Genomic DNA, 9234 nt, shown 5'->3' on the forward strand with positions numbered 1-9234 from the left:
AAGCATTATCATGGAAGTAGTAAAATTACTAACGTGCGTTAGATTCTTGTATATTGAAGATGCATGCTGTAATTTCTTGGATAATCCTCAAAGTAATAAAACACTAATTGAAGGAAGAAAAATTAAAAATATTTGAATAATCAAAAAGAAAAATTAAACTTTAGTGACAAATAGAAAAGTAATTAGATGGTAAGTATAAATGGAAATATATCAGATATTTTATTAATTTTATTTGGATTAAATAATCCAATTAAACAACAAAAATTGTCAGACTAGATTAAAGAAAAACTCAACTCTATGCTATCAAATTGTGTGTGTGTGAACACAGAAAGAGTGAAGGTTTAAAAGAATTGGATAAGGTATATAGTAATATAAACACTAGCCAAAATAAATCTAGGTAGCTGTATTTACATAAGACAAAAGAGACTTTAAGGAAAGATACATTACTAGAGATAAAGAGAAGTTTTTTATAATCATAAAGAAGTAAATATACCAGAAATGTTAGTTTTAAGACTGAATACATCCCAATTAAATAACTACAAAATATATAAAGTTGATAGAATACAAATACAAAGTAGACAAACCCAATTACACTGGGAGATTGAATACAACTCTCTCAATTCCTATTAGAATAAGAAGAAAAAACACACACATACAAAAAATGTTGAAGATCCGAACCACACAAACATCATATTCAAATAAATTGACATGCATAGCACACTGGAGCATACACATTCTTCTTATATGCATGTGGGACATATAAAAATTGTTCATGTTCTTTGTCATGAATGAAGCCTCAAATATTTAAAAAAGAATTGAGGCCAGGCACAGTGGCTAACACCTGTAATCCCAGCAGTTCAGGAGGCAGAGACGGGCAGATCACAAGGTCAGGATTTCGAGACCAGCCTGGCCAATGTGGTGAAACACCGTCTCTACTAAAAATACAAAAATTAGCAGGGTATGGTGGCAGGCACCTGTAATCCCAGCTACTCGGGAGGCTGAGGCAGGAAAATTGCTTGAAACCGGCAGGTGGAGGTTTCAGTGAACTGAGATTGCGCCACTGCACTCCAGCCTGGGCGACAGAACAAACTCCGTCTCGGGGGTGGGGGGGAAATTGAAACGACTCAGAGTATGTTCTTTGACCACAGTGGAATTAAGCCAGAAATAAAAATATAATAAGAAATCTCCAAATATTTTAAAATCAAATTGCATAATCCATGAGTCAAAAAGAAATCACAACAGAAATTTCCAAATATTTTGAACGGGGAAAAATTAACACCTGGCATATCAAAACAGTACTTAGAGGGAAATTTAAAATCTTAAATGCACATGTTAGAAAAGAAAGGCTAAAAATCAATAATCTAAGCTTTCATCTCAAGAAGCTAGAAAAAGAACAGCAAATCAAATGCAAATAAAGATGGAAGACAATTTTATACACACACACATAGGTAGAAACAAAATAAATGGCAAATATACAACAGAGGAAATCAGTGAAGCAAAAAGTTGGTTTCTACAATGATTAAAATTTAAAACTCTTAGACTAATCAAGAAAAAAAGAGGGAAAACACCAACTGCCAGTATCAGGATAAAAAAACACAACTACCAACCTACAGACATTTAAAAAATAAAAAAGAAATATTATGAACAATTTTATGCCAATAAACTTGACAATTTATGTAAAACAGAAACCATCCTTTAAAAACACAATTTTCCAAAACTGAAACAGGACGAAATTAAGATCTGATTAGTCATATCTATTATATTAATTAAAGTTGTTCATTAAAAACCTTCCCACTCTAATTCACAGCAGTGAATTCTCCCAAATACTTATGTCAAAATTATCACCAATTTGTACAAACTCCTTCAGAGAGTAGAAAAATAGACAACATTTTCCAAATCATTTGGGTGCCAGCATAAATCTGAATAGGTTATAACATTCAAACCTGAATAGGATATTATAAGAAAAGAAAATTACTATTCTTTTTTATAAATATGTATGGAAAATTCATTTTTAAAAATATTAGCAAATAAAATTGTAAAATGTATAAAAGAAAAATAATAATTGGAAAATGGAGTTTATTTTAGGAATACAGAGGCAGTTTAATATTTGAAAATTGATCATTGTAATTTACCATATTAAAAGATAAAGAACAAAACATGATTATTTCAATGGATACAGAAAAAAGTCATGTGATAAAATTCAACACACAGTAGTGGTAAAATTATTAGCAAACTAAAATCAAAGGGAGCTTTCAGAGTGACTTTAAAAACCTACAGGAAACATCATTAATGATAAATTTTCAAAAATTTTCCCCTGGAGATCAAGAATGAAACAAGGATACCTGTCTTTTCTTCTCCAATTTAGTATTCTATCACAGGTCCTAAACAGCGGAATAAAGCAAAGAAGGAATAAAAGGCACTATGATTCGAAGGGAAGAAATAAAAATGTCTTTTTAAGTGGACATACTTGTATATCTTGTAAGCCATGAAGAATCTACAGGCTACTGGAATTAATAAATGAAGTTAACAATGCCACTGGATACAAGGTCAACATACAAACATGAGTTCTATTTCTATATAGCAACAAAAAAAGTGAAAAATTTAAACATTATGCACAATAATTTCAAAAATAGCAGCTATTTATAGACAAATCTAGTTGAATATGTATAAGACTTCTACATTGAAAACTAAAATATGAGAAAAATTAAAGAAGATCTAAATAATTACAGGAATATACAATGTTCACTAATTGGAAGACTCAATGTTGGGAATATGTCAGTTCTCTCTTAGTCAATCTATAGATTCAATAAAATCTTAAACAAAATTTCAGCAGCTTTCTTTGTGAAAATTAATGAGCCAAGCATTAAGTTTATTTGAAAATATAAAAACAGTAATAACCAAAGGAATCTTGACAAAAAGGAACCAAACTAGAGATACCACACCAAAGTCACAATCCGCAGAATAAAGAGTTAATAAGCTGGACTTCATTAAAATTAAAACTTTCTGCTCTGCAAAAGATACTATGAAGAGAATGAAAAGACAAGACATAAACTAGGAGAAAATATTTGCAAAAGGCATATCTGATAAAGGACTGTTATTCAAAATATACAAAGAACGACTAAAACTCAGCAACAAGAACCCAATTTAAAAATAAGCCAAAGACCTTAACAGACACCTCACCAAAGAAGGTATACAGGTGGCAAATAAACATATGAAAAGATGCTCCATATCATATGTTAACAGGGAAATGCAAATTAAAATAACAGTGAAATACGACTACACACCTATTAGAATGACCAAACTTCAGGACACCGACAGTGCCAAATGCTGGTAATGAGAGCAACAGGAGCTCTCATTCATTGCTGGTGGGAATGCAAAATGGTACAGACACTTTGGAAGACAGTTTTGCAGTTTGATACAAAACAAAATATACTCTTACCATGTTATCTAGCACTCATGTTCCTTAGTATTTGCCCAAAGGAGTTGAAAATTTATGTTCACACAAAAACTTGCACAGGGACGTTTATAGCAGTTTCATTCATAATTGCCAAAACGTGGAAGCAACCAAGATGTCGTTTAGTAGGTGAATGGATAAACAAACTGCAATTCATTCAACCCATAGAATACTATTCAGCATCAAAAAGAAATGAGCTAACAACCCATGAAAAGACATTGAGGAAATCTAAATGGATATTACTAAGTGAAAGAAGCCAATCTGAAAAGACTACATACTGTGTGATTTCAACTACATGGTGCTCTAGAAAAAGCAAAACTGTGGAGACAGTAAAAAAATCCATTTGCATTGGGTTCTAGGGGAGGGAGGTATAAATAAGTGGAGCACAGGGGATTTTTAGAGCAGTGAAACTACTTTGTATGATACTATAAAGGTGAATACACATGATTTTAAATTTGTCCAAAGCCATAGAATATACAGCACCAAGAATGGGCCCTAATGTAAACTATGGACTCCAGGTTATAATGACGTGCCAATGTAGATTCATCAGCTGTAGCAAATGAACCACTCTGGTGGAGGATGTTGATAATGGGTGAGGCTGTGCTTGTGTGGGGACAGGGGCATATATGAAATCTCTGTACTTTACTCTCATTTTTGCTGTGAACCTAAAACCATTCTAAAAATTAGTCTACTTTTAAAAAACTGGAGAACTTACTTCTCAGATAACAAAACTCATGATAAAGCTATAATAATTAACACAATGAGTTATTGTAGGATAAACAAGATTGAATAAAACATCTTCAGAGCTATGGTTACCTAATTTATAACAAAGATGACATTTCAAAAACAATGGAAAATGGATTGTCTTTTAAATAGATGGTGCAAAGGTTTAAAGCATTCAGATACTTATATTTTAAAACTTTTGACTCCAAACTCATTCACTTGAAAAGTTAATTTCAGGTTGATTATAGCTTTAAATATGAAAAGTGGAATAATTAATCTTTCAAAATACATCATACAGGAATATTTTCATGACCTTGGAGTATGTGAACATTTAAATAGAACACAAAAAAATGCTAATCATACATGAAAATTATTGACAAATCTGACTAAAGGTAAGAAATTTTTATTCATCAAAGACACATAATAAACTTGAAATAAAAACCATAGAGTGGGAAAAGATATTTGCAATACATATATCTGAAAAAGGACTTATACCCAGAAATATATGAGAAACTTCTGCAGATCAATAAGCAAACAGGCAAATGCCTCCCCCCAAAAAAGTGAAAAGGTTTGCATAAGCCCTTCACAAGATTGTATCCTAATGGCTGATAAACATGAAAATGTGCTCAAATTGTTTAATCATCAGGGAAAATGCTAACTAAAATTACAATATGATATCACCACACACTAACCAGAGTGGTTTAAAATGGAAAAGATAGCATCAAATGTTGACAAGAATGTGGAGCAACTGGAACTCTCATACTTTGCTGGTATCAGTACGACTACTTGAGAAAACTTTTTCATTATCTGCTAAAACAAAATATATGTGCACATATTAATGCATAGCAATCCAACTCCTTTGAATATATTCAACATAAACACATATATGTGGTCACCAAAAGACTAGTACAAGGATGTTTATACCAGTACTACCCAAAATAGCTTAAACCTGGAAAACAATGTTCATCAACTGGAGAATGAATAAATAAATCATAGTATATTCATACAACAGAATAATATAAAGCAATGAGAATAAAACAAATAAGAACAAGATGCCATAGATCAATTTGATGAACATAATATTGAGGAGAAGAAGCCAGACACACGGGAGTAACAATCTATAACTCCATTTGTATAAAGTTAAAAAAACAAAAAAGCAAAAAAAAACCTATGACAACAGAAGTCAGGACAGTGCTTATCTTTTGGGGAGAGGGTGGTAACCAGACAATAGCGGTGGGGACTTGGGTTTGGGTAGTATTTTTAATCTAGGTTCTACTTACAGGAGTGTGTTCACTTTGCGAAAATTCATTGAGTTATACACCTATGATTTGTGCCATTTTCTGGGTGTTATTGGTGTTTACTTCAAAGTGAAAGTAATTTTTCTTAAACTTTAAATTTCTATAGATATTCCTGATCACTTATTTAATATAATCAAATAAGAAACACCAAATAAAGTGTATTTGTGTACTCAAGGGTACTTTTATGGAGATTAATATACAATTTTAGTTTTTTTCTCAAAAGTATTTTCTCACTGAAAATTAACTCCACAACATTTATTTAGAACTTTCAGCAACTAAGAGCTGGAGATACCATCGGGAGAGCTTATGTGACAAAAGGGTATGGATACACGTCAGAGTTAGAATTTAGGATGAAATGGCAAATACTATATGCAATAGTAAATTAGGACGCCTGGTGGCGCTGCAGGCTAAGAGTGTGGATAGTGGGCTCTGCGGATAACTCAGGCGCCATTAAGCTGGGGAATCCAAACTCTAAAAGAAGGACGCATTTTAGGTAAGATCTAGTGGCTAGATCTTCAGGGTGGGCTTCGTTCTTGTGGAAATCAGTCAAGAAAGATCGGATTCGCGGTTATTTATGCAAATCATCTGGGTGGATTGTGTACGGAGTTAAAGAAACTGCGCCTTCTGGACCGGGTCTGAACAATGGAGACTGCGCTAGCAAAAACGCCGCAAAAAAGGCAAGTTATGTTTCTTGCTATATTGTTGCTTTTGTGGGAGGCTGGCTCTGAGGCAGTTAGGTATTCCATACCAGAAGAAACAGAAAGTGGCTATTCTGTGGCCAACCTGGCAAAAGACCTGGGTCTTGGGGTGGGGGAACTGGCCACTCGGGGCGCGCGAATGCATTACAAAGGAAACAAAGAGCTCTTGCAGCTTGATATAAAGACCGGCAATTTGCTTCTATATGAAAAACTAGACCGGGAGGTGATATGCGGGGCGACAGAACCCTGTATATTGCATTTCCAGCTCTTACTAGAAAATCCAGTGCAGTTTTTTCAAACTGATCTGCAGCTCACAGATATAAATGACCATTCCCCAGAGTTCCCAGAGAAGGAAATGCTCCTAAAAATCCCAGAGGGCACCCAGCCAGGGACTGTGTTTCCTTTAAAAGTAGCCCAGGACTTTGACATAGGTAGCAACGCTGTTCAGAACTACACAATCAGCCCAAATTCCCACTTTCATGTTGCTACGCATAATCGCGGAGATGGCAGAAAATACCCAGAGCTGGTGCTGGACAAAGCGCTGGACCGGGAGGAGCGGCCTGAGCTCAGCTTAACACTCACTGCACTGGACGGTGGGGCTCCGCCCAGGTCCGGGACCACCACAATTCGCATTGTCGTCTTGGATAATAATGACAACGCCCCTGAATTTTTACAATCACTCTATGAGGTACAGGTGCCCGAGAACAGCCCCCTTAACTCCTTAGTTGTCGTTGTCTCCGCTCGAGATTTAGATGCAGGAGCGTATGGGAGTGTAGCCTATGCTCTATTCCAAGGCGATGAAGTTACTCAACCATTTGTAATAGACGAAAAAACAGGAGAAATTCGCCTGAAAAGGGCATTGGATTTCGAGGCAACTCCATATTATAACGTGGAAATTGTAGCCACAGATGGTGGGGGCCTTTCAGGAAAATGCACTGTGGCTATGGAAGTGGTGGATGTGAATGACAACGTCCCTGAACTCACCATGTCTACGCTCTCCAGCCCTATCCCAGAAAATGCCCCGGAAACTGTAGTTGCTGTTTTCAGTGTTTCTGATCCAGACTCCGGGGACAACGGTAGGATGATTTGCTCCATCCAGAATGATCTCCCCTTTCTTTTGAAGCCCACATTAAAAAACTTTTACACTCTAGTGACACAGAGAACACTGGACAGAGAGAGCCAAGCCGAGTACAACATCACCATCACTGTCACCGACATGGGGACACCCAGGCTGAAAACCGAGCACAACATAACGGTCCTGGTCTCCGACGTCAATGACAACGCCCCCGCCTTCACCCAAACCTCCTACACCCTGTTCGTCCGAGAGAACAACAGCCCCGCCCTGCAAATCGGCCGTGTCAGCGCCACAGACAGAGACTCAGGCACCAACGCCCAGGTCACCTACTCGCTGCTGCCGCCCCAGAACCCACACCTGCGCCTCGCCTCCCTTGTCTCCATCAACGCAGACAACGGCCACCTGTTCGCCCTCAGGTCGCTGGACTACGAGGCCCTGCAGGCGTTCGAGTTCCGCGTGGGAGCCACAGACCGCGGCTCCCCGGCGCTGAGCAGCGAGGCGCTGGTGCGCGTGCTGGTGCTGGACGCCAACGACAACTCGCCCTTCGTGCTGTATCCGCTGCAGAACGGCTCTGCGCCTTGCACCGAGCTGGTGCCCCGGGCGGCCGAGCCGGGCTACCTGGTGACCAAGGTGGTGGCGGTGGACGGCGACTCGGGCCAGAACGCGTGGCTGTCGTACCAGCTGCTCAAGGCCACGGAGCCCGGGCTGTTCAGCATGTGGGCGCACAATGGCGAGGTGCGCACCGCCAGGCTGCTGAGCGAGCGCGACGCGGCCAAGCACAGGCTGGTGGTGCTGGTCAAGGACAATGGCGAGCCTCCGCGCTCAGCCACCGCCACGCTGCATGTGCTCCTGGTGGACGGCTTCTCCCAGCCCTACCTGCCGCTGCCGGAGGCGGCCCCGGCCCAGGCCCAGGCCGACTCGCTCACTGTCTACCTCGTGGTGGCATTGGCCTCGGTGTCGTCGCTCTTCCTCTTTTCGGTGCTCCTGTTCGTGGCAGTGCGGCTGTGCAGGAGGAGCAGGGCGGCCTCGGTGGGTCGCTGCTCGGTGCCCGAGGGCCCCTTTCCAGGGCATCTGGTGGACGTGAGCGGCACCGGGACCCTGTCCCAGAGCTACCAGTACGAGGTGTGTTTGACCGGAGACTCAGGGGCCGGGGAGTTCAAGTTCCTGAAGCCGATTATTCCTAACCTTTTGCCCCAGGGCGCTAGTGAAGAAATAGGGAAAACTGCTGCCTTCCGGAATAGCTTTGGATTAAATTAGAGATCTCGTGATGACGCGTTGTTTTCTGCCATTTATCCCAACCTTTTTCAGATCTAGAATTCGAGAGTGTCATGGACAAAAATTTCACCTTGAGATTGAGTTTTTATTTCCCTTTTTAATGGATTTGTCTGCTGAACTTCATGCTGTCCAAGTGTTGAAAACTCAATTTTATTTCATTGCATTTATTTACATAGTGTCATTCCAAATCCACGCATGCTGTTGATTTTCCTGAGATTTTTTTCTCTTCTTGTTGGTATTTGTTGTGATAAACCACCTTAATAAAATCAAGTATTAATTTTATTTTCTATATATTCTGCCCATTCTATTTCATCACACTCTTAAGTATTATATATTTGATGCTAAAATGCAAAAATTAAAAATGTTTCACATCATCATATTTTAAATTGTTTAAAACAGACAAATACATATGCTAACAAATGAAATATGTGAAAAAATATGTAAAAGGCAACAATCTTCTATTTGCTCTTTTTTGCAGCCCTGAGTCCTATTAGCAAACTTTTTAAAAACAGTTTAATCGAATTATTACTTACATGAAGAAAAATGAACAAATCCTTTATGTTCAACTCAATATATATTCACAAAGTAACATATTCATTACCAGCAGCTTGAAGAGAAAATGAAACATCACTGGCACCCCAGGTGCCACACAAATTACTCCTTACAATCACTACTACCCCAAGTATAGCAAATATGCTGACTTCCAATACC

At 38.5% G+C, this 9234-nt stretch overlaps 1 protein-coding gene across 1 annotated transcript; it reads left to right on the forward strand.

Annotated features, from left to right (window-relative positions):
* The first annotated feature begins 1237 nt into the window (after nt 1-1237).
* On the forward strand, nt 1238-8805 carry PCDHB5 (protocadherin beta 5). The gene has a single exon (XM_003829141.5). It carries the CDS (start codon nt 6118-6120, stop codon nt 8503-8505), a length of 2388 nt encoding a protein of 795 aa, XP_003829189.3. The 5' UTR covers nt 1238-6117; the 3' UTR covers nt 8506-8805.
* Nucleotides 8806-9234: the final 429 nt, after the last annotated feature.

The sequence above is a fragment of the Pan paniscus genome, chromosome 4, assembly GCF_029289425.2.
Source record: "Pan paniscus chromosome 4, NHGRI_mPanPan1-v2.0_pri, whole genome shotgun sequence".
Taxonomy (NCBI): Eukaryota; Metazoa; Chordata; class Mammalia; order Primates; family Hominidae; genus Pan; species Pan paniscus.